General features: G+C 44.7%; 1 protein-coding gene across 4 annotated transcripts; it reads right to left on the reverse strand.

Annotated features, from left to right (window-relative positions):
• Window positions 1–1,256: 1,256 nt before the first annotated feature.
• Window positions 1,257–25,697, reverse strand: RPP21 (ribonuclease P/MRP subunit p21). 4 transcript variants are annotated; one of them, XM_060403357.1, is made up of 5 exons: window positions 25,588–25,697; window positions 25,417–25,493; window positions 25,239–25,321; window positions 24,317–24,442; window positions 1,257–11,335 (listed from the first exon to the last, which is right to left on the reverse strand). In XM_060403357.1, exons 1-5 carry the CDS (start codon window positions 25,642–25,644, stop codon window positions 11,280–11,282), a joined length of 399 nt encoding a protein of 132 aa, XP_060259340.1. In that variant the 5' UTR covers window positions 25,645–25,697; the 3' UTR covers window positions 1,257–11,279. The 4 variants fall into 4 exon arrangements, with proteins under 4 accessions (XP_060259340.1, XP_060259339.1, XP_011956366.1 ...); XM_060403356.1 differs by having other exon boundaries at window positions 1,900–11,335; window positions 25,417–25,517; XM_012100976.5 differs by lacking the exon at window positions 1,257–11,335 and adding an exon at window positions 24,035–24,174.
• Between the last annotated feature and the right edge of the window lie 430 nt (window positions 25,698–26,127).

The following is a 26,127-nucleotide window of genomic DNA, read 5'->3' on the forward strand; positions in this document are numbered from 1 at the left end:
CTAGAACTTCCTGTTGGTGGTGATACTTAGCTAAGACTTGATGCTTGTGAAAATGTTAATTAAATGTGTATGAGTAGTGTTAATTACTGGCAAACAAGTGGGGTGCACATTTATGATCTGAGCAGAAGAGCCCTGTAAGTGCAGTTTTAAGTCTCATTATAGAGCTTTAACACTAAGGGTCTACTAGATTCAAATGGGAGGGCACACACCCAGCCTCCTGAGCCCCACTTGCCCTGGTTTGGGATGGAGCCAAGGAGACCCAGTGCATGGTCTGGGCTATCTTATGATATCAGGCGCAATTCAGCAGAGGTCAGCTCTTCTGTGAGTCAGGGTGCTTTAGGCCTTGCTGTACATCCCCCTTGATAGGCAAGCAGCTGGACTCCTAGATTTCATTCTTGGAGAAAAGGAAGAATGAGCTTTGGTTCATTGGCTGCCACAATGTTGTCTGGGTTGGGTGGTAGCAAAAAGTGTTGTTTGATAGGTTAGCCGTCAGGGGTAGGGGTGAGGAGAAGAGGGCGTATGATTCCTCTCTCTAAAGCGTTCTGTTCAGGTTCTGGGTCTCAGGCTACTTTTCATTCCAGCAGAGACCCAGTCACTCCAGAAGCAAAAGAGGCTGAGGTGAAGTGGCCCATATTTGGGTCATTTCTTCCAGTTCCCTCCTCCTCTGGTCCCAGTGAGGACATAAGCTCTGGAATTTGAATTCCAGTGCAGAGTTTGAATACAGCATGTGAATGTGTGCGAAAGTTGCCCACAATGTGCTGTAAAAGAGAAAAAGTTTCAGTGGAGAGAAAAACCCACCTGTCTCCCATCTTGCACTTTGTACCCTCAGGGCTAGGTCTGTTGACAAAAAAAGGGGGACCCTTACTGAGCATCCTGTGAAGGTTCATAATGGTCAGGGAAGCTCAGGGGACTTCTCTACTGCTGGAGGTGGGATGGGGACATTGGAATTGTCTCAAAAAGTGGAGAAAAGTGAGAAAAATCAGAATTCTATTTATACCCTTGTCTCTGTGCCACTTCTCTTCACTTGTCTTTATCTTGTTCTGTCTTATGAGTTTCACCAGGAGCATTTGGGAGATCTGGGGGTGGAGATGAAAGTTGAGACCTGATGCTGGAGGGGAAGCCAAGGAAGAGGGTTTTTATGCTGAAGACCTGGATGGAAGCAGTGCTAACATCCCCAAGGGGCTAGAGATGGCAAGTGAGTCTTCCCAATCAGTACTCACTGTGTAGGAAAGTAACACTGGGAAAAGAACTATCTTAGCAACAAACTGATTTGGGAGGAGAAGGATAAATAATAACACCAGTGCTGGAGGTTGAAACTGACTAAAAGGGGACAAAGGAAACCAGGGGTCCAGTTCTGAAAGTCCCAGGATTCCTGTGCTCACGCCCCTCCTGGGACATATCCACTGTGGAGGTCTCAGGCTCTGGGAGTTTGCACAGCTGGCCAGTCTCTTCTCTTGATGCCCAGAAGCTAGTACTTACTCATGCTGTAATTCCATTTAGATGTTGAGCAACTTCTGAGCTTCTCTTTCTCTAGACTGAGTTCCAGTCATGGTTCTGGGACAAAGTAGCTGTGTGTGGTCCAGAGTAGTTCATTGATACAATCAACAAAATTGGTTGAAAACAATGTGTGTCAGGCATGCTGAGTTCTGGGACAAAAACACTGAGTCAAGGCATAGACCGCACCCTCCAAGAACAGAACAGCCAGATACTAATGACACTACTCCATGTCACCATGTAAATCATAAAAGAATTGCTGTACGTGAGTACTGAATTGTACCTAAGTAAGGTGTCTAGAATTATAATCACCCCAAGAATCCATTCACCAATTGAACATTTGTCCATTTGTCAACAATTACTCTGCCAGTCACTGCTAAGTGGTAAGTGATACAGAACTAGTCCTTTGTGGAGCTCACAATTTATTGGAATATGAAAACAATTTAATAATTACCCAAAAAGTGTGATAAGTGCTGTGAGAAGGGTGATACAGGGTTCTGTTGGATAGTGGTGGCTTCATGTAGAAGGATGTTGCTCAGAAAGAAGTGGAGGACAGAACTGGAAACTGTGATTGTATAGCAAGTTATATAAGACTAGGGGGAAAAAAAAATTAGTGGTCTGTGGTAAAGAACTGCTGTGGGAACACCCAACGGGTCAGTCTTGGTGAGTCAGAAAAAGTCTCCTAGAGGGACAGAGGTCCAAGCTGAGGCCTGAAAAGTGAGCAGGAGTTAGCCAGGCATTGAGAGGGAAAGAGCATTCCAGAGGAGAAAGCAAAGGATAGGAACAAGCACGTGACAGTTTGGAAGACTTAACTGGTTCAGCATGGCTGGGGCAGAGGGTGCAGGGCTGGGAAGGTAAAGCTGGAGAGGCTTGGGTTAGCTCTTGCTGGGTCTCATCAGCCGTGCTAAAGATGAAGGCTTTATCCAGAGCGGCACTGAAGAACTTCAAGCCTAAGACCAAGGAAGAGAGATTTGTGCTTTAATGTCAGTTTGGTCGCACTGTGGAGACTGGTTTGGAAAAGGGGGAGAGATCAGAGACTTTTGCAGAGATCCCAGAGAAAGACTGGAAACCAGAATTAAAGGGCTTGGGGGAAGAGAGGTGTGGCTGTAGATGGATTTGGGCATCAGAAGCATACAGGTGGGAAGAGGGTAGCTGAGATCCTTGAGAGCTGAGGAAGAATGTGGAGAATATAAAAGGGAGGGCAGGGAAAGAGAAACCAGCAGACAGGATAAAACCTCGGAAGTGTGGTGCACTGAAAGCCAAGGAAGGAAGAAGGAAGGGCACAGTGAATGCTGCTGAGGGTCAATGACAAGAAGGAAGAATGTCCACTGGGTTTAGTAAAAAGAAGCCTTGCTGGTCTTGGTGGGAGCAGCTGCATTGGACAGGTGAGATCAGAAGTCCCAGATGTCAAGGGATTGAGAATAATTTGGAGGAAGGAAGTGAAGGCAGTGGAGAAAAGGAGATAATTTTTAAAGACGTTTGGTTGTGTTTGGAAGGAGAGAAAAATGGAGAGAGCAGAGTATATAAAATCGAGAAAAAAATTCGCTCTAAGTTTTGAATGTTTTAACATACTGTTTAGAAGAAGGGTTGAGTGGAGGAGGAAAGACTGAAAATGCAGGAAAGTGGGGATTAGTGATGGAACAAGCCCTGGAGAGCGGGCGGGGGCGGCACTGACAGTCCCGGCGCAGGGATTACCCTCCCACGGGAGCCTGGTGGCTTCTGTCCTAATTGGAGGAGACAGCGCTGACATTCAGCCGGTTTGCACTGGTACTCTTCAACCAGTTGTTAAAACACTTCTGTACCAGTTAGTAAGTAGTATAAGAGTAACTGCAATAAGCAGTAAAAATGATTAATAAAATACATTATAATATGAACTCATCAGTTCAAGTAATGAGACCGCGACAGCCATTGGCAAAATGGGCTTCCCGCTGTACCTGAGACGCTTTGCAGCGCCATCTGCCGGTGGGGTAGCGTCACTGCAGGCTAAGCGGCTGCTTTGAGCCTTATTAAACTCTTTAAAATTGCCTGTTCAAATTATCTTTGAATTATGGAGTTGCTATTGCTTCGAAATAGTTTAGCTTCTGCTTTGATTTTCTTGCTAGAATATTGTCATTCTTGCATCAGTAGTAAATTTCAGTGTTTTAATATTTACAAATTTAAGAGTTTTTAATAAACTATTAAAGCCAAACTTGAATAAAGAGATAAAGTTTGAATATGTCTCTTAATATGCCTTCAGAAATATCATAAATGGGAATGCTTTGGTTCCACGGGAGAACAAAGAAGAAATATTCATGAGCTGCTGCTCATGATGTCTTCTGTTACTATGTTAAAAAAAAAAATCAAAATTCTTTCTTTAAAAAAAAAAAAAGATCAAAATTCTTTCCAACGTTTTGTTTTGAAAATTGTCTAACACACAAACTGAAAAAAAGGACAATAAACACCCAAACACCTAAACAAGGATTTGACAAATCTAACATTTTGCCACTAGTCTCTATCCTGTTTATCCTGTCTACTTATCTTTTATTTATTTTTCCCCTAGACTGGTTGGAAGCAAGTTGCAGACATGCTCATTCTTTCCTAAGTCATCAGTATACGTCTTGCACAACCACACTAGACTTACCGTGTCTAATGAGTTAGTAATTCCTAATCTAACCTAGTATCATATTCAAGCGTTCCCAATTTAAATGTCTTTTACAGCATTAAAGGAACAAACCAGGAATCAAGTTCCACACACTGTTCTTTGCTGTGATTATGTCCTCTTCTTTCCCCTCTTCTTTTTTTCTTTTTTTGACCGCACCACATAGCATGTGGGATCTTAGTTCCCTGACCAGGGATCGAATCCTCAACTCCTACATCCCTGCACTGGGAGAGAGAAGCTTTAACCACTGGACTGCCAGGAGGTCCCTCCCCCTTTCTTTTTAATCCAGAACAGTCCAGTCTTCATAAAACTGACTCTTTGAAGAGACTAGGCCAGTCTCTTCTATAGAATATATTACATTCTGGATTTGTCTTATTGTTTCTGTGTTGTCATTTAACCATTCCTCTAGCTCATATTTTTTAATTTAAAAATTTAGGTCCTAGTTACCCAATTTGGGGACTGATTCTTCAAAAGTGCTGCATTTGTCACACTGTTTCACAATGGAATGCACATAATACGAGGTCATCCCATAGCTAGTGATGTGAAGTGTAATCAACTGTCCTATGAAAGTAAAGTGTTCCCCTTTGCAGTTAGCAAGTTATATGCATGGTTCTTTCACACTGTGATTTTTTTTTTTTTTTTTTTGGCTGCATCTTGCAGCCTGTGGGATCTTAGTTCCCTGAGCAGGGATTGAACCCAGTCCCCTGGCAGTGAGAGCCTGGAGTTCTAACCAGTAGGCTGCTGGGAAGTTCCTGACACTGTAAATATTCTAAAAAACTTTCACCCAATAATTGGCATCCATAGTGACCCTCGCCTGAATGAGTTATTTCATCAAGGGTTACAAACTGGTGCTTTTCTACTTCTCCCACTACTCCATTTATAAGGAGATATTTATCTAGAGGGGAGCTTTCCCTCATCAACTGGAAAGTTAGCCTATTTTTAAAAAACCTATAGGTTTCTGGGTTTTATCCATTTAGTATTTTCCAATCATAGTCATTATTCCTTTTGTTCTCAAACTGTACCAAATGTGTACAGTAGGCGCCCTTTTAAGATGACTCCTGTGTCCTTTCGACATGCTCCAAAGTTGTCTGTGACTACTTTCTTGCTTCTGGCATGACGATATCCCAGGCTCAGTTTTTACTTTCCCAAGCTCCAAACATGGAATTAGCCATTTCTCCAGGGAGTACTGGTTCTTTTCATGAAAAATGGTATATAGAAACCACTATTTAGATGCTGGGAGAACTCATTACTGCAGGAGTATCACTGCTTTAAGACACTTTTAATGTTAAGAAAAATCATGAATTCATATTGATATTTCCAATTCAAATTTTATATTGTAATTTAACTTTTTTCATGTTGTATTTCATGTCTTTCATCAGGATAATTTAAAATTTTAATAAGCTTGACATCTATTTGCTTTATCCTAAAATATTCAAAAAAGTTTCAAAATTAGTGTTTAATACTACTGACAGTAAAATAACTAAGTGCAATTTAATATTTTTATTCGCTGTTCTTTTAGTCTTTAGAATATTTACCATGAAGGATGTACAGTGTACTGTATTCACCTGAGGGACTTCTCTGGCAGTCCAGTGGCTAAGACTCCATGCTTCTAAAGCAGGGGATACCATTTAGATCCCTGGTGGGAGAACTAAGATCCCACATGCAGGCAGGGTCTGCAGTCCAGGTCTCCCCACCTCCCCCGCCACTCCCTTGCTTTTCTTGCTATACTGCCAAAGCACCTGTTCCCTTACTCCACCGTGGTCTAGGTTTCCATGCCAAGGTCACTGTTCCTCGCCTCTCACCTCCATCCCCCGTTATATGGAAAGTCCAGGCAGCCTCAAACTCACCAGCCGATAGCCTCTTCTACCTTCCTTGGGCAGTCCTGCTCCAAAATGGGCCTGTGAGGAGTTGCAGGACAGTCTGTGGCAGCCGGTCCCTGGGAACCCAATACTTGTCTGTGCCCTCTGCACTCCCCGCCCTGCAGCACAGTTTAGGGCTTTTCAAGCTACAATCCCGGCTAGGTGTGGTTCTCCACTTTTGGGCAGTGTGGCGGGTGCGGGGCATGCCAAGGCTGAATTGGAGGCCTGGGGCCTGAGATCCCTGGGGGCTGGGGTAGGGTGGGGTGGGGAGGGGGATGGTCACTTATTCCCAAGAAGAGGCGGGGAGACCCGGCTTTATGAGAGGCACTGGATGGAAACACAGAAGCTCAGTTTTAGTCCAGGCACTGTCTCCCTTGCGTTAATAGGTAAGCTGTAGTTAATAGGGCAAAGAAAAATGAATTTCATTTTTTTCTCTGTATAACTATTTTCAAAGGCTTCGTTGTCTGGGTACAGAGCAGTCTGTCCCACACCTTGTTCTTCCAGGGAAATAAAGTATCAGGTCGAGCTCCCCCTAGAGCAGCCAGAACTTACTGAGGACAGAGCTGCTGATCCTTGGATGCTCGGATACAGAATAAAACCGTGCCTCTGAGGCTCCAACTGGGCCCTGGTGTTCCTGTGCTTGTGGTGCCCATAGTCTGGTCACTCCCCCTGGAATCGGGGGAGGTTTCTCATCTCTTCCAAGAGCCCAACCCTTCAGTCCCAAGTTTCCCCATTCTTCATGTCTAGTCTCACTTGTCCCCATAGATGTTTTCTGGACATTCAAAGGACTCATTGCAGGTGCCCCAGCCAGTCAGACCCCTATTTGCGAAGCTAGGAGGTACAGGAAGAGTGGAAGGGGGCTCTCATGGGTGAACTAAACATTTTTTGTCTTCGAACTGATCTTTGAGAAATATAAATTTAGTTTATGCAGTCCATCTTGACTACCATCTTGACTACATGGTCAAGAGTATTTATTTTTGTCGCTGGGGACAATCCCCAGCTCTGAGCTCCATGCTATCCCCTGAAACCTCACCTCCACCAAGGCCTGCCCCAAGTGACACCCTCATGTTCAGGTAAAAGGGGAAAGGGGCCTGCATTGGACAGAAACAGCAGAATCCCAGTCCTTTTGAGGTCGCTATTTTGAAAGGCCAGGAGACAGGAAACAGAATGGCCAGGACCTATGGCCAGAGCCCTGTTCCACCCACGCCACCCCAGACCCCTGCCCCATCTGTCTCCCCTGTCACAGCGCTGACTCTCCCAGGGAAGCTGGGTGTGGACCCTCAAAGCGTAGAGTGTTTCTCCAGCCTGCTGAACGCAGATCCTGTCCTCACAGCACCCAGCTGGCCCAGTCCCGCCCCAAGCCATGGAGGGAGGGTAGACTGGGTAGACGGGCATGGAAGGCTCCACCCAGTGATTGCAACCAACATGGTCCAGGCCCTTCCAGGCTGGGCTTACCTGGTTCCTGAGCACCTTGGCTCTACCTACCCACGTTCATTGTCAGTCTGGTCTGGCTGAGTTGCGGGGCTTCCAGGATTGGCTAGCCTGGATTTGGAGCCATAAGAATGTCCTGGAGCCCAAGGTCAGGCTTGCTCATGCTGCAGTCTCCTCCACTGGAGAGAGAAGGAACAGGAACCCTGTTCCCTGAGCCCCTGGGATCCTGGATGGCCATGGTCTCACCTGCTCTTTCCCTAGTGCTAGCCCCTGCAACCAGTTAAACAGCTTTAAAATATCTGGGGTTTTGGTTTGTGGTGGCTGAGTGTTTCACTGTGACTTGATAAACCCAGAGGTTTTTTCTTTGTTCAGAGCCAAGTAAGGCTGCAGTGGGGAGATTTTATAACAGCAGCCCTTTCTGTCCCAACCCAGTCTCCTCCCTTGTGTGCTGTGCTCAGTTGTTCAGTCGTGTCCAACTCTGAGACCCCATGGACTGTAGCCCACCAGGCTCCTCTGTCTGTGGAGATTCTCCAAGCAAGAATACTGGAGTGGGCTGCTATGTCCTCCTCCAGGGGATCTTCCCAATCTAGGGATCGAACCCAGGTCTCCTGCATTGCAGGCGGATTCTTTACTGTCTGAGCCATTGCTAGTCTCATTACAAGAGAAGGAACTGCAAGTGAAAAGGTTAGGCATCTACCAGGTCACAGCGGCAGTGCCTGAGCGGACGAGTTTGAGCAAACTCTGAAAGGTAGTGAAGGACAGGGAAGCCTGGCATGCTGTAGCCCATGGAATCGCTCAGACACAACTGAGCAACTAAACAACAGCAGAAACATATATGTAATCTTCATTTAGTAATTCTATTAAATCTATCTCCTAGTCAAGATTTATAACCTCTGTCAATGCCCGGAAGTTTCGAGTACCCCTCCCCTATTGAAACCTCACTATCAAAACACGGTCCAGGATCCCCCTGGTGGCCCAGTGGCAAGAATCCGCCTTGCAATGCAAGGGACAACAGTTCAATCCCTGGTCCATGAGGATCCCATAATCCAGAGTAGTTAAGCCTGGGCACTGCAACTACTGAGTCCACAAGCTGTAACTAGTGAAGCTCATGTGCCTAGATCCAGAGCTCCAAAACAAGAGAGGCCACTGCAATGAGGAGCCTGTACACTGAAATGAAGAGTAGCCTTCACTTGCCACAACTAGAAAAAGCCTGCATGCAGCCAAAAATATTCTTTTTTTTCTAAGATTAATTAATTTAATTTATTTAATAATTGAATAAATAAATCTTAAAAAAAGAATCTGCCTGCCAGCGCAGGGGACGTGGGTTTCATCCCTGATCTGGGAAGATTCCACATTTGGGGCAGGGAAGGGGAGGCAACTAAGCTCACGTGCCACAACTGCCGAGCTCATGCTCTAGATAGAGCCCATGTCCTGCAACAAGAGAAAGCCACCGAAATCAGAAGCCTGTGCACCACTGCTAGACAGTAGCTCCACTAGAGAAAGCCTGTGTGCAGGAATGAAGACCCAGCACAGCTGAAAATAAATAAGTATTTTAAAAAGTTAAAAAGAAACGTGGTTCCATCTTCTGTGGTAATCTCTTTGCTTTTCTCTATGCTTTCTCATTGGTTTGCACTCTCTGAAATAAAGACCTGCAGGAGATGTCTTCCCTAGAGCTGAAAAATCTCACTGTGCATCTCAAGTAGGTCCTTGGAGCTACTAGAGAAAGTCCATGTGCAGCAACGAAGATCCACCACCGCCAAAAACAATCTTTTTTTCTAAGATTTATTTAATAATAAAATAAATAAATCTTAAAAAAAAAAAAGAATCTGCCTGCCAATGCAGGGGTTTGCTGGGTGGGCTTCCCTTCTATCCTTTCTCTCTCCAGCTGGCAAAAACAAATCAGTGAACAATGTGTAGAACAACCCTTCTAGGAAATGGTGGTGGTAAGGGGTATACAAAGTGTATGTGGGGGGAATCCACTCAAGTAGATGAATTTTGAAGCCATTTGTTACATTAACTCCAGTACTGGAGCCATGAGGGGCACTAGAGTGTACCAACCCACTCAGATCAGAAGGTTAGAGTCTCCTCTTGGTTCCTTTGACATTGCAGCAGCCTCAGGGGCCTTGCTTGCCCTGGGAATGGTTGGGAGGAAGTGGAGGAAAGATCATATTTTACTACCAGCAAGGTACTGTGCATTCTTTATCTTTTTCCTCCACAACAATACTGAATTTCTTTATAGTCTGATAAAAAATTTAGAGATAAACTCACTCATTATGTCATCTATTTTTCTTTTGTTCTGTACATTTCAGTATAGGGCATAAGAGAATCTTTTGTGGATCTTTCTGTATGTTGTCCTCTCAACTTACTGCTGGGTTGTTCAGTAACTCAGATAATCTAAACCTATAAATTATGAATTATAAATTCAATTTTAGAGCAGTTTTCCACAGTAAGAAGACTATTCATGGAGTTGGTGGAACCTGCCAATTTAAGAGTTTCAGCACCCTGGACAGATCTATATGTCTATGGACTCTCTGTACTCTATATGCAGTGTATTTGGAGCTGGAGTTCTCTTTCAATTGGACACAATGGCATACCAGAGAGGAAAGTTTAAGGAAAACCTTAGTGGCCATGAAATTGTGATTTTAAACACAGTCATTAATCACAATCTCAAATTCTGACTCTCTCCCACTTTTAACATGGCATTAACCATGATGTCACTATAACAGAAGACCCTGTTTGTAGTAAATCACTTGAGTTTCTTTCTTCTGCCAGGCAGCCTATCTACAGTGAGCCTACAGTAACAGCATTTAGACCAAAGTAAGCACTTCAAGAAGGACAACTGTATCCTGTAAAAAACCCTAGAGAGGTTGAGGGAAATGAAGGCAGAAAAGTCCATTACATTTGAAAGCAGAGGTCACTGCTAACTCTCGAGAATTGATAAGAAGGTTGGAAAGAGCAAAGGCCCAGAAGCACATATAATTAAGGAATGGGGAGTGGGGAATACCAAGGAGACTGGTCTGGCAGGAACATATTCTTAAGGTAGGAGGTGGACTGGATTGGTAGGGTGTGAGGAGCTCAGGGGGCTTTCCAAATGGTGCTAATGGTAAAGAACCTGCCTGCCAATGCAGGAGACTTAAGAGATGCGTGTCCAATCTCTGGATCAGAAAGATCTCCTAAAGGAGGGCATGGCAACCCACTCCAGTGTTCTTGCCTGGAGAATCCCATGGACAGAGGAGCCTGGCGGGCTACAGTCCATGGATTCGCAGAGTTGGACACACTGAAGTGACTTAGCATGCATGCCCAGGAATTTACCCTATCTGGACAATGGTTACAAATCTTTGAGTAGGTCTAAGGTATGAAAAAGTATATAATTATGGGTGTAGTGGCAAGAGAAAAACAAACATGTTTTCAGTTCAACTTGTGTGAGCTACTTTTGATATTGAGATTTGATAACAAGATTTGACGTGAATGTAGATAAAAATCTTTATTTCCCATCTCCGGCAATGTAAGTAAACTAACAAGTGGTAGGATAAGGACTAGAGGAGCAGACCACTCCTTGGACTGCAGAACAAGGGCGGTTCCAGGGACAGAGAAGTAGGCAGACAGGGACACTCTGAGACTGGGAAAGATCAAGTGTAGCTGGTCGTAGAGAACCTGAGTTCCAGACGTAGTTACTGTTTTTTTAAAAATAACTAATTTTGACGTGCTGGGTCTTCGCTGTTGTGCTCGAGCTTTCTCTAGCTGCAGTGAGCAGGGGCTGCTCTTCATTGCGGTGCATGGGCTTCTCACTGTGCTGGCCTCTCGCTGCACAGCATGGACTCTAGGTGCATGGGCTTCAGCAGTTGTGGCTCAAGGGCTTATCTGCACTGCAGCATGTGGGGTCTTCTTGGACCGGGGATCAAACCCGTGTCCCCTGCAATGGCAGGCAGATTCTTTACCACTGGACTGCCAGGGAAGTCCTACAGTTATTATTTTTATGTTATACACAGCAGAAATGGGATTTCAGTCAGTCGTCAGTCAGATCATCAGTTTAACTACCACAGTCTCAGTTCAGTTCAGTTCAGTCGCTCAGTCGTGTCCGACTCTCTGACCCCATGATTGCAGCACGCCAGGCCTCCCTGTCCATCATCAACTCCCGGAGTTCACTCAAACTCACGCTCATCGAGTCAGTGATGCCATCCAGCCATCTCATCCTCTGTCGTCCCCTCTTCCTCCTGCCCCCAATCCCTCCCAGCATCAGAGTCTTAATGAATCAACCCTTTGCATGAGGTGGCCAAAGTACTGGAATTTCAGCTTTAGCATCATTCCTTCCAAAGAAATCCCAGGGCTGATCTCCTTTAGAATGGACTGGTTGGATCTCCTTGCAGTCCAAGGGACTCTCAAGAGTCTTCTCCAACACCACAGTTCAAACGCATCAATTCTTCGGTGCTCAGCTTTCTTCACAGTCCAACTCTCACATCCATACATGACCACTGGAAAAACCATAGCCTTGACTAGATGGACCTTTGTTGGCAAAGTAATGTCTCTGCTTTTCAATATGCTCTCTAGGTTGGTCATAACCACGGTCTAGTATTATGTAAAATCAAAAGATTTTGGGACGGCTGTGTAAGGATATATGTGTAAGAATATATGTACAGAACATATATGATGATGTACTGTAAATCAACAGTAGTGATAAATAAAGGAAACCTCCTAAATATTTATTGATAGGGTAGTAGTTCCAAACATAATGCGATAAAAGTGTTAGTTGCTCAGTTATGTTCAACTCTTTGTGACTCCATGGACTGCAGCCTGCTGGGCTCCTCTGTCCACGGAATTCTCCAGGCAAGAATACTGGAGTGGGTTGACATTCCTTTCTCCAGGGGATCTTCCCGACCCAGGGATTGAACCCACGGCTCCTGCATTGCAGGTGGACTCTTCACCATCTGAGCCACTAGGGAAGCTATAACACTACGGAATAGTATTAAAAATGACGTATTAAAGTTTACTTTGTGACACTGGCACAATGGCCAATTTGAAATGTAAGTCAAACTTATAATTATGAGATACCACTGGCAGGATGATATTGTACATGTAAGACAGCAAAGAGCAGGGCATTCTGAATAGAATGATTTCATTTTCAAAAAGCTACAGCAATGGGAATTCCCTGCCAGTCCAGTTACAACAAAGTGCTTTCATTGCTGAGGGCCCAGGTTTGATCCCTGACTGGGTAACTAAGATCTCACAAGCAGTGAGGCATGGCAACAAAACAAATCAAATAAACAACCCCACCAAACAAAGCCAATAAAACAAAACAAAAACTACCACGAGCAAGACAATTAAAGTTATCAACATCTGAAAGAAAGATTAACTATCTCCATGAGCAGATGATATGATTTCATGCATAGGAATCCAAAAGAATACACTAAAAAATCATTGGAACTAAAAACAAGTTCAGCAAATTGTCAGGATGCAAGATCAACATACAAAAATCTATTGTATTTCTATATAGTATCAATGAATAAACCAAAAATGTATTAAGAAAACAATTTATAATACCACCACCAAGAATAAAATAGGAGTAGAATTGAGAGTCTAAAAACAACCTTCACAGTTATGATCAATTGACTTTTTGAAGAGGATAAGACAATTAAATGGGGGTAAAGCAGGAGTCTTTTCATCAAATGGTGCTGGACCCACTAGCTATCACATGCAAATGAATGATGCTGGATCCCTATTCCATACTACATGCAAAAATTAACTCGCAATGGATCAAAGACTTAAAACTCTTAGAAGAAGACATAGATGCAAACTTTATGACTTTGGATTAGGCACTGATTTCTTAAATGTGGCACTAAAATCACAAGCAGCCATGGGGAGAACTGGGTGCTGACTCAGTTGATGACCAGAAGGTTTACGACCACTAGACTCTGGGAAGGGCATTACCCAGGGTGAGCTTCGGTCAGTACCCGGAGAGGCAGAATGGAATGATTTCTCTGATATTTTCTAGTGTTAAGTCAACAATAACTGAAATGTGATTTCTTTGGAGAGGTCAATGAAATAGGAAACAAAGGTTCAATTTTTCTTTTTTTTTCTGACAGTGCCTAACCTACAGTGTTTTAGGAAAACCTTTTACTTTCATTTGTTCAGCTATAAACTGGGAAGAGGGATGTGTTCTTTAGGCATGCTAAGGGAATTTAGACCAAAAAAAAAAAAAAAAACCCACCAAAAACCCACTCCTATGCTTACACCATATGCATAACATAGCTATTGAAAATATGTAAATCTGTGACCCTAGGGTTTCTTTTAAAAAATGTATACATAGGAGAAAAAAGTTGCTTGCTCCTTGGAAGAAAAGCTATGACAAACATAGACAAAGTATTAAAACAGAAACCTCATTTTGCCGACAAAGGTTCGTGTAAGTCAAAGCTATGGTTTTTCCAGTACTCATGTACAGATGTGAGCGTTGGATATAAAGAAGGCTGAGCACCAAAGAACTGATGCTTTCAAACTGTGGCGCTGGAAAAGACTCTTCAGAGTTCCTTGGACTGCAAGGAGATCAAAGCAGTCAATCCTAAAGGAAATCAACCCTGAATATTCATTAGAAGGACTGATGCTGAAGCTGAAGCTCAAATACTTTGGCCACCTGATGTAAATAACTGACTCATTGGAAAAGACCCTGATGCTGGGAAAGACTAAAGGCAGGAGGAGAAGGGGACGACAGAGGATGAAATGGTTGAATGGCATCACTGGCTCAATGGACATGAATCTGAGCAAACTCTGGGAGATAGTGAAGGACAGGAAGTCCTGGTGTGTTGCAGTCCATGGGGTCACAAAAAGTTAGACATGATTTAGTGACTGAACAACAACAGGAAAAAAAGAAGGGTCTTCCATTCAATTCCAACAGCCAGAAAAAGTGTTGAGTGAGGGAATTCCGATTTCTGAGAAGTGGAGAAAGCACAGCTGCACAAGAACAAAAACTTAAAATTTGCTGCAGTAGCTTTTCTGCCTTTAATCCCTTTAATTGACTGCTCCCAGCTACAGTGAAACACATGGTCTGTTTGAAATAAATTGTGCTGAACAGTCTGGGGAAGAAAAAGATCCTGGAAGGCCATTGTTCCAGTCAGAACAGAACCACGTTTGAATTGGAAAAGTTGTGTTGGGTCTTCCAAATCTTAGGGGCAAACACACTTGTTGTCTGGAGGTTTTGAGGTCAGAAGTCCACAGTTAGTTTCAGGGGGCTAAAGTCAAGGTGTGAGCTGGGCTGGTGCCCGCTGGAGGCTCTAAGGAAAACCCCATTCCCTTACCTTTTAGAGCTTCTAGAGGCTGCCTATGTCTCTTGGTTTGTAGGCCCTTCCTCCACCTTCAAACAACATCCCTTCAATCAATCTCTTCTTTCATCATCACATTGCCTTCTCCTCTGACTCCTCCTTCCTTAGCTGATAAGGACCGTTATGATTACATTTGACCCACCCTGAAAATTCATGATACCCTCCCCCAAGGGCCTCAACTTCATCACATCTGTGAAGTCCCTTTTACCATTTAAGGCATTATTTACAGTTTTCACGGATTAAGATGTGATTAGGGGCCTTTGTCTGGCTCTAGGTGAGTGATCACACCATCGTGATTATCTTGGTTGTGACGATCTTTTTTGTACAGTTCTTCTGTGTATTCTTGCCACCTCTTCTTAATATCTTCTGCTTCTGTTAGGTCCATACCATTTCTGTCCTTTATCGAGTCCATCTTTGCATGAAATGTTCCCTTGGTATCTCTAACTTTCTTGAAGAGATCTCTAGTCTTTCCCATTCTGTTGTTTTCCTCTATTTCTTTGCATTGATCACTGAGGAAGGCTTTCTTATCTCTTCTTGCTATTCTTTGGAACTCTGCATTCAGATGCTTATATCTTTCCTTTTCTCCTTTGCTTTTTACTTCTCTGCTTTTCACAGCTATTTATAAGGCCTCCCCAGACAGCCATTTTGCTTTTTTGCATTTCTTTTCCATAGGGATGGTCTTGATCCCTGTCTCCTGTACAATGTCAGGAACCTCAGTCCATAGTTCATCAGGCACTCTATCTATCAGATCTAGTCCCTTAAATCTATTTCTCACTTCCACTGTATAATCATAAGGGATTTGATTTAGGTCATACCTGAATGGTCTAGTTGTTTTCCCTACTTTCTTCAATTTCAGTCTGAATTTGGCAATAAGGAGTTCATGATCTGTTTTCATTCCAATCCCAAAGAAAGGCAATGTCAAAGAATGCTTAAACTACTGCACAATTGCACTCATCTCACAAAGTAATGCTCAAAATTCTCCAAGCCAGGCTTCAGCAATATGTGAACCGTGAACTTCCAGATGTTCAAGCTGGTTTCAGAAAAGGCAGAGGAACCAGAGATCAAATTGCCAGCATCCCCTGGATCATGGAAAAAGCAAGAGAATTCCAGAAAAACATCTATTTCTGCTTTATTGACTATGCCAAAGCCTTTGACTGTGTGGATCACAATAAACTGTGGAAAATTCTGAGAGAGATGGGAATACCAGACCACCTGACCTGCCTCTTGAGAAACCTATATGCAGGTCAGGAAGCAACAGTTAGAACTGGACATGGAACAACAGACTGGTTCCAAATAGGAAAAAGAGTACATCAAGGCTGTATATTGTCACCCTGGCTATTTAACTTCTATGCAGAGTACATCATGAGAAATGCTGGGCTGGAAGAAGCACAAGCTGGAATCAAGATTGCTGGGAGTAATAGCAATAACCTCAGATATGCAGATGACACCATCCTTATGGCAGAAAGTGAAGAGGAACTAAAAAGCCTCTTGATGAAAGTGAAAGTGGAGAGTGAAAAAGTTGGCTTAAATCTCAACATTCAGAAAATGAAGATCATGGCCTCTGGTCCCATCACTTCATGGGAAATAGATGGGGAAACAGTGGAAACAGTGTCAGACTTTATTTTTGGGGGCTCCAAAATCACTGCATATGGTGATTGCAGCCATGAAATTAAAAGACGCTTACTCCTTGGAAGAAAAGTTATGACCAACCTAGATAGCATATTAAAAAGCAGAGACATTACTTTGCCAACTAAGGTCCATCTAGTCAAGGCTATGGTTTTCCAGTGGTCATGTATGGATGTGAGAGTTGGACTGTGAAGAAAGCTGAGTGCCGAAGAATTGATGCTTTTGAACTGTGGTGTTGGAGAAGACTCTTGAGAGTCCCTTGGACTGCATGGAGATCCAACTAGTCCATTCTGAAGGAGATCAGCCCTGGGATTTCTTTGGAAGGAATGATGCTAAAGCTGAAACTCCAATACTTTGGCCACCTCATGTGAAGAGTTGACTCATTGGAAAAGACTCTGATGCTGGGAGGGATTGGGGGCAGGAGAAGGGGAAGACAGAGGATGAGATGGCTGGATGGCATCACTGACTCGATGAGCGTGAGTTTGAGTGAACTCCGGGAGTTGATGATGGACAGGGAGGCCTGGTGCTGCAATTTCTGGGGTCACAGAGTCGGGCAGGACTGAGTGACTGAACTGAACTGAACATACCAATAGCTTTTGCTATATATGTATTCAAGACTATGCAACTTGGAGCTATGTTTTCTAGAAATGGTTGTGCGGGTCACTGAAAATTACAAGAAGAGAAAGGACCAAATAACATTTTGCTTTACAAATATCTCTCTGTGTGTTGGCAGTGCCTTTGGAGGAGAGGATGACTGGAAGCAAAGAAATACGTTAGGAAAATTTGGCAGAATCTCAGGGACAGATAATGACGGTTTCAGCTAGGGCAGTGGCCATACACTGTGACTGGCATCCCTGCCAGGGTCAAACGCCTGGGACCAAGCAGCCACAAAAGGTTGGAGGGAAGGCTGAACCAGAGACCAGGGCAGCACTGGGTAGAAGCCTGCCCACGCTGAGTCACAGGTTCCAAGGGACATGGATCTCCTGAGTTGAGGCACTGTTAGGTATATTGGGTTTAAGTGCTAAGTATTTGTGGACTTGGAATGAGTGGTGCTAGTGGAATGAGGGCAGGGATGCAACATCAGCTGAGAATGAGCATAATCAGGGGATGGAGCTGCCACAAGGTGGCGCTAAAGGAGCGGACTCTGGGCGAGGGACGCTGACAATCTGTGACCAACGCAACTGCAAAGGAACTTCAGGAAAGCCACTTTTCCTTGTTTTTATTTTTCTTTTTTCAGTTGTATTAGGTTTCTTGTGAACCATTTTCTAGCATCGGAGCCCATTATCCTCTCTTCTTCCTCCTGGTTCTTTCTACAATTTGACTTTTCCTCTTATATTGTGGAAAAATCTTCCTATTGAGATATTGCAAATTTCCAATAAGGGACAATTGTTGTTCAGTCGCTAAGTCGTGTCTGATTCTTTGCGACTCCATGCACGCCAGGATGCTCTGTCCTCCACCATCTCCTGGAGTTAAGGGACAATAAGCGTAGAGAATCCTGTCCCTTGAATCTCCACGTTTCTCACTAACCCACAGCTTCCCACACTTCCCAGACACAAAAGGCTCAAAGGATAAAATGGAATTTCTTCTTTTACACCCACATCTCTGGGAAGCAAAGGGCACACCCAAGTTTGGGGAACACATCTGAGCTGGGAGAACCAAGAAACCTGCAAGACATGGGATCCCAAATCCGTGCATATGGCGGGGATGGTACAGGGGTCTATGAAGTATGACAATAGGGAGAAACCCGTGGAAGCTCTCAAGTGGGAGTCAGCCGGACCTCCAAGAGAAAGTGAAGTGAAATGGAAAGAAAGAATCTCAGCAGCTGGGCAAGAGCCAGACCCTGACGTGGTCCGGGAGTGTTTGCGGCTTCCCTGCTGTGCAGCTCAGACGCATTGCTGTGTCGCTTATTCAATCGTTATTTTAATAAATCCTTAAATCAATGGTTATTTTACATCCTCTACCTACCAGCCACAATGCTGGGCTGTGCAGGTACAGAACTCCAGGAATTCTTGCAGAGACATTCATCTGGTGACACGGATTTGGCACCAGGGCCAGCTGCAAGCAGAACCACGCGCCTTGGGGCTCTGTTGCTACTCGCCCGGGGCGGGGGGTCAGGGGTCCCTCCCAGTCGCCACTCCCAGTCCCTAGCCCTGGCCTGCTTTGGCAAGGTTCTGCCAAGTGGAAGCCCCAACAATGGCAGAAGAAGAAAGAAATGGATGGTGTCTGAGACAAGTTCAGGCCGCTGCCCAAGAAAGAAACCTGTAAATGCCTAAGTCATAGCTCCTGGTGATTTTTCGTGCAAGAATATTAAGAGATCAGGACTCCTGCAGTCAGTATGGAATTCATGTTGGCTATATGCTTACCAGAACTTAAAACAGTTCAGGATCATTCACTCTGGCAAAAACACATCTCTGGAATGGATGTTATCAGCTCCTCCTGCACACTGGAGGAAACTGGACACTGTGGTTTAGATAACCTTGGAGAGCTTGCAAATGTAACAGGCTTGGTTGCACAACACCCAAGATGTTAACAGCAGTTCATATTCAGTCCTGATGACAGAAAATTCTTGTATTCAGGGAATGCTTCCTAATTCTTGTATAATATGACAGAAAGAGCAGAACCCAAGACGTAGCAGCTGAGACAGAAATTCAAGCATCAATCAAATGCTTACTAAACTAGATGCAATGAGATAAGTGCTGAAATGACAAACAAAACTCGAGAGAACTTTGAGATCTTGAGTGCTTCTTACATGAGCAATTGTGTTTTAAAAAATAGTTTATTTATTTATTTGGCTGTGTAAGATCTTAGTTGCAGCGGCATGCCAACTCTCAGTTTCAGTGTGTGGAGTCTAGTACCCTCACCAGGGAAACCCAGGTCCCCTGCATTAGCAGCGTGGTGTCTTAGCCACTGGGCTACCAGGGAGGTCCCAGCAATTGTTTTAAGAGGCCAGAACACTGATTGATTGTGAGGAACTGAAATCGTGCAACTCAGACTAGGACTTGAAACCATGATCTTTTGACGGAGATCACATACGTGGTCTGAGGACGTAATGAAGCTCAGGTTCTTGATGTCTCATCACAGAAAAGAATTCAGCAATTGACAAAGTGGTAGCAAAGAAGTGGATTTATTTAGAGAAAAACACACTCCCCAGAGTGTGGGCCATCTTGGAAGGCAAGAAACCTTGAGAGAAACAAGTGGATATGAAACAGGACGGAAGGGGGCAGGGCACAACCTTTAAAAAAATGACACAGCAATAGGACATGACAAAAACTGGTTAGAACCAACTAGGTCCAAGATGGCAGACAAGTCAACCTCAGTAGACCTTAAGCCTCAGTATACACTCACTGTAACATATTAGCATGCTAAATGACATACCCATCAGTGTTATGACAGATCTCGCAAGCCGAGTAGTTGTGGCGCACAGGCCTAAGTTGCCCTGCGACATAAGCAGCAGGGATCAACCCATGTCCCCTGCATTGGCAGGCAAATTCTTAACCACTGGACCACCAGGGAAGTCCTCCCCTGCCCTTCAAGTGTGAGTTCTGTCCACTGTTCCCACAGTGGGAGCTGTTCCGAGGACACAGCTTTGAGAGAGCAAGGTGTAGTTGAGATCATCTGGACTAAAGGCATGACTGAAGCCTGTCAAGGCCTCTATATAATAAAGATTCTTATGGGTGAGTAGGGAGATCTACTTGTTTTGTTGCTGTTCAGAATAAGCTTCAATTGTTATAAGTTCTCTTGCTTATTTTAAACCTGTCACTTACCAACCTGGAGCAGTCTACCTCTCTCATCTCTCCCTGCCCTCTGTGAACGGGGGCTGCTTTCAGAGTTTACTTAGGAAGCCCTGGAGGTTTTGAACCAACAACTAGATCCTTTACCTCCCTCAAGTCTTTTTCTTTTCTTTTGGCCGCAGCTGGTAGCATGTGGGATCTTCGTTCCCCAACCAGATATGGAACTCTGGCCCTGTGCAGTGGAAGCATGGAGTCTTAATAACTGGACCACTTGGGAAGTCCCAAATCTTTTTTTTCAAATGGCACTCTTAGTTGGGATTTCTTCAAAGCAAACTCAATGACCAAGACTTGGGTGCAGGTAGTTTACCTGGAAGATGATCCTAGGAACTATGGTGAAGGAATGGGGAGTAAAACAAGGAGAAAGGGAGGAAAGTGTATAGAGGGCACATCTAAATAATAGTGCCACCAGGGCTCCACTCTGCTGGAGGCCCTGAGACTATGTAGAACATTTAACCACCGATACTCATCCCTCACTGTTTGGGGTGGCTCCCAGGAATATTACTCCCTGGCAGTTTGGGCCTACCTTGCATGGCTTGTTTCCAGGTAACAGTCGGCCTGAGAAAGGAGCTGCTGTCATAGGTGGGAAGGATCTGCTGGAGGTAACCTTCTGAGGTTGTCTGAGGGGGTATGGAAGAGGCACCCTCAGAGTCTGCTGGACACCTTCTCAGTGTTGCCTGCCTGGGCTGCTCTAACTGAACCTGGAACCTATATTCCACAGCTTCTTTGCTCTCTTGGCCTTTTCTGTTGCACATATCCCTTTAGAATACATAATTTACTGTCATACGTTGCTTTTTTTTTCTTGTCTTACTTCTGACTCTTGTTCATTGATTTATATCCTAATTCCTAACCAAATGGCCTGGCATAGAGTAGGCCCTCACAAAGTAGTTATTAAATAAATGCATGAAATCCTGGCTTTTTGATACCTAGTGGGAAAACTGGATAACTTCATTTGTTGGTCTTCAGTGTTGGAAGAAGCTTTAGGAAAAGAACACAGTCAAACTGCCTCATGTACAAATGTGTACTATGGGGACAATAACTCAGATTCACTGATGTCCATGACCTGTCTTTTCTAAAATACTTTGCTGCTTGTTATTATAATCATAGTATAATTTTGATTACTAATTAAACTCTACTGCAGTCCTCTTAATACTCAGTTTTCAAGGTGTCACCACATATATTATCTCATCTGATAGTTAAAGCAACTTTGTCACATAAAGCTAAAATTATTTACTATTCCCTTTGTTGAGAATCTAAGTAATTTTTGCATTCCCTTCCAAATTCAGAACAGTCTCTCAACTCCTCTCTGTCCCCTGACAATAACTATACTTTTTTTTTTTTTTACTAGTTTTAAAAAGTGCTAAGCATATCGAAGGTTCAGGAATAATTAAGGCTCAGTTTCTATGGCTTTTGGAAGACCTTGTTTACTTATTTATTTTTTGGCTGTGCTGCATAGCATATGGGATCTTAGTTTCTGACCAGGGATCGAACCTGTGCCCCTGCAGTGGAAGCGCTGAGTCCTAACCACTGGATTGCCAAGGAATTCTCAGACCTTGTTTTCTTGAACCAGTTGTGATGACATAAGTTTCTTCTCCTCTAATTTTATCTAACGAGTCCTAAAAGAGCACAGATTTTGGACTATTAAATTGCTTAGAAACATTAAAGAAAGCTGACTACTGCATACTAGGACTTTGATTTCCTCTTTGTTACAGGAAATCCATTTTTGCACATATTGACTATTATGTCATAATAAGTAAACATGAAAAAGGACAGAGTTTTGGCTATGATGTCTAGTGAGAGGAACCCCTATCTCACTGTGGACATGTTCAGTCATGTGTCCTCATAAATCACACTTGAAACCACTTGGCCAAGAGTCAGATTTAGTGTGCGAGAACCAACCAGCTCAGAAATGACAAGGGAGCCAAGGAAGGTGAGCTGAGGCCACAAAGGGTCCAGGCCTACACAGAGTGTACCTTCAGGCTACACATTTGTGTTGGCTGCTACAGTTGACTCCTTGGGCACTATCTCCAGAAACAAATGTTAAAGAATAACTCAGAAACATTTAGTTACTGCACTGAGATTAGTATTTTCCAAACAAATAATGTATCCACATGTGAGGGAATTGGTAGAGAGAATGAGTTAGGCACAAAGGCAAAATGGGGATGTGGTAGATTGCTACACTGGTAGTTGTTAGGGAATCAGTGAACCTCCCAATATTCATACCCCAGCGTAGCCCCTTCCACACTGAACCTGGACTTGGCCATGTGATTTACTCTCATCTAGGGGACATTAGCAAGCTTGATGAGAATAGAGGCTTGACAAGCACTCATACCTTGGAGCTTGTCTTCTTGGATTACTCTCTGTGGAAGTCAGAGCCATGTAAGAAGTCCAGCCACCCAGAGACAGCCATGCTGTGAGGATGTCAAAGCCAGCTACATAGCAAGGCCACACGGAGAAGCAATGAGGTATCATACACGCAAATGAAACTTCTTGAGTCTTCCAGACCAGGTACCAGCCACCAGCTAAATGCAGCTGAGTGATTCCAGCTGATGCTGTACAGAATGGAATAACCACCCAGCCAAGGCCTCAGTCAGTCTAGCCTACAGAATCAGGGGAAATAACATATTGTTTTAAGCTACAACATCATGCAGTGATTTTTATGCAGCAATGAATAACTGCAACCAAGATTTACAAGAGAAAGGGAAGAAAGAAAACTGCATTCCGGAAATAGTGAATCTTATTTGTCTACTTTTGGAGTAAGCTGAGTAGCTGGCACCCAGCAAAGAAGTCAGTCTGATATTCTGTCCTCAAGTAAACCGTCCAGGGATATCAAATAAAACAATTTTTGTTGTTTACTGATTCTCAAGAAAACCTTGAAGGTTTACCTACAGAATTTATTGTATAATATCTGCCAATGTCCTTCTGTCAGTACTTTTGACTTTAATTAGTTCAAGTTGAACAGTGTCTCTTGTTAGAATTTTATAGAAGAAAATAGAGATTGGCCAACACAAAGTGGCCTGCAGAATCTGAACCCTCCCTCTGCCAACCCCACCCTAACTTCTTTTCTTCTGTTAAAACAGCATCAATGACATATATACACTACAGTGTGTAAAATAGCTAGCTAGTAGGAAGCTTCTGTATAGCATAGGAAGCTCAGCTGGGTACTCTATGATAACCTACAGGGATGGGATAAGGGGTGGGAGGGAGGTTCCAGAGGGAGGGGATACATGTACACACATAGCTGATTCATTCTGTTGTACAGCAAAAACAAACACAACACTGTAAAGTACTTATACTCCATAATAACATTTAAAAAAGAATAAAATAAAAACAGCATCAGGGACTTCCCTGGTAGTCCAGTGGTTAACAATCTGACTAGCAATGCAGGGGATGCAGGTTCTACCCCTGGTCGGGGAACTAAGACCCCACATGCCACGAAGAAACCATGCCACTGCTGAGCCTTGCATGCCACAGCTAAAGAGTTCAAGTGCTGCCAAATAGATAGATATTAAACAAAATAAAACAAAAACAGCATCAGTGGCATCAGCAGTTTGTCTGTCCAGCCCTTTAGTCAACAGTCAGAGCTACCTAAAAATGGACTATCTTAAGGTTCAGGGCTTTGCAAACATCCCTGGAGCCTGAGTTCCAACCATGGTACTGTACCAAGGAGGCAAGGGTGGAGGGGCACTTGGGAGGCAGGGTCCTGGAAATGAGAGCTACTTCCCAGGGCCAAGTGGAAACTGGGATCTATCTCCCTGAATGGTGGGACTAAGAGGATGACAACAACAAAAGACAAAAAGGACAAAGAAGAGGTTAACTGGTGACAGAGAAATGCAGACAGAAACAGAGGAAAGAGCTGAAACATTCACAGAACGGAATTACACAAAGTTAAGCAGAATTAAAATTTATTTGGAAGACAGAGTGAGTCCATCACTGGTGACTGGAGCTCTGAGGCTGCACTTTCTCCTCAGGAAGCTGGGCTGGAATGGGGTGGGCTGTGTTTGGCAAGGGCTGTGGTGGTTTGGAATCTAAGTAGATGAGCAGAATTAGTTTTTGAAGACTGGCACTTTCCACACCAACCCAAAACTCACCCATTTGTCTTCTGCAGCTCTCCGTTACCCACTGTCTCTACTCCCTGGGTTAACCCCCATTTTCTCAACCATCTCTCACCTGCCTGGTTCCCCAGCTGGGCCTCGGGCCGGTCTCCCCAGAGCACATGCCTCGGGTCGTTGAGGAACCGCTGGCTGCGCTGGCATGTCAGGCAGGTCTGTACAGTCCAGCGCTGACCCTTGCAGCCTGGAATGCATGTGGGAGAAAGAGAGTGCCCAGGTTTAGGAGAAGAAAAGGTCTCCTGAACCCAGTGTTGCCTCCACTGTTTTCTAGTAGGGATTCTCCTCCCTCCCCACCTTGAACGCAAATTTGATGGTGTCAGGTCCCTGAACAAAGTCTATCATTTTCTTGGCACCCTTTAAGACAAAGTCCAAACTCCTTAACAAGACTCAAGATCTGCCCTGCTTCCCTCTCCCACCTCAGGTCTTGCCCTTGCCCACCTCAAAGCCTGCCTCCTGAACTCTCAGTTCCTTGACAGCACCACAGGCTTTCTTTCCTGAGGCCTCACAAATGGCAAGGATTTCCATCTCCTACTCCCCTGCCCTTATAAAGAACCTCACCACCACTGGTTTAAGTAACTTCGTATTCTACTCCCCTAACTGAAGCATTTTTCTAGGCTATTCTAATCGTTCCTCTTAGTCCATCCCATGAAACCATATTTCAATGAGAATGTTGATTCTAGAGCAATCCTTGACACATCTCAGAAAAATAATTCTTGAGTGAACGAATGAAGATGCGAATCATCCTCTATGATGTCAAATAACATCTATTATCATGGCCGGGCGAGGCTGCCTCTCAGGGCAACATCATTTTTCTACTGCCCAGATCTGTCTGTCCAAGTAGAGTTAACAACTCAGAGAAAGCCACCGACTCCAAATCCCACACCTGGCACGCGTCTGCCTCGAGAAAGGGATCACTGCCCGTCCCCTCCCCAGCCCACAGGTGTTCCTCATACATCCCACCTCAGCAAGAGGGTACTTACGTCTCTGCCGCTGGGTGCAGGTCAGACCCGGGATGAGGAGGGAAGAGCAGCCACGGCAGAGAGTTCGCTTCACCGAGGGGTCCCTGGGGGCGGAGGCAGGTGGTAGTCCAGACGCCCGCTCTCCCTCTCCAGTCCTTCCCCCGTCCCGCCCGCTGCCAGGCTCCATAACCTCTCTTACCGCCGTAATACGAGCCGCTTCGCTATGGTCCTCTCCGTGTGGCAGTAAAACCTCGCTAGCGCCTGGTTCTCTGGGTCCTGTGCGAGGACGCAGTGGGCGGCCTGGGGAAGTGAGCCGTCACTGGGGGCCCTCCACATTGGGTTCCCCGCCGTGCGTGCGCCGCGGACTCACCTGGTACAAGAAGCTGAGCCTCTGGAGGGCCTCGCGGTCTTTCACCGGCCCCGCCATCCGCGCCGCGCGAGCTCTCCACACGCGACCGTCCACAGGCCCCGCCCCAGGATAGCCACGCCCCCGGCGTCCGCGCGAGACCTCCTGGGAATTGTAGTTCCGGGAGCGATGCACACTCCTTTCTTTCTGGTCTTCCTTTCTCTGGCGCCACCCTATGGCCTCACAGACCCAACTGTTCGAAAATCCACCCCGCCCCTGCAATGAGAGTCCAGGGGCCTCCTCCTAGTCTTTCTCAAGCCGATAATTACATTAGGCGGAGACTGGAGAAGTTAGTTGAGCAGAAGAGTCTTAAACCCCTAAACATCGTCAGGACAGAAGACTCTTCTTTTTAGGCAGATAGGTTGGGAGATGGTTAGGTGCAGTTTATACCCAGCTAGACTTTCTGCCCTATGCTCCTGAAGACAAAGGCAGATGCCTTGAAAACCTACAGACAGAAGCAGCAGGTCTTCCTTTTTTTAGAAAAGGCACTGGTGCCAGTGGGAG

The sequence above is a fragment of the Ovis aries genome, chromosome 20 (assembly GCF_016772045.2).
Source record: "Ovis aries strain OAR_USU_Benz2616 breed Rambouillet chromosome 20, ARS-UI_Ramb_v3.0, whole genome shotgun sequence".
In the NCBI taxonomy this organism is placed as follows: domain Eukaryota; kingdom Metazoa; phylum Chordata; class Mammalia; order Artiodactyla; family Bovidae; genus Ovis; species Ovis aries.

Coding starts and splice junctions, on each gene's coding strand:
- RPP21 (XM_004018994.6), bottom strand. CDS start 25,644: ATGGCGGGGCCGGTGAAAGACCGCGAGGCCCTCCAGAGGCTCAGCTTC. Junction 25,322..25,416: donor AAGCGGCTCGTATTACGGCG/GTAAGAGAGGTT, acceptor CTCCGCCCCCAG/GGACCCCTCGGTGAAGCGAA. Junction 24,443..25,238: donor CTGCACCCAGCGGCAGAGAC/GTAAGTACCCTC, acceptor CATGCATTCCAG/GCTGCAAGGGTCAGCGCTGG.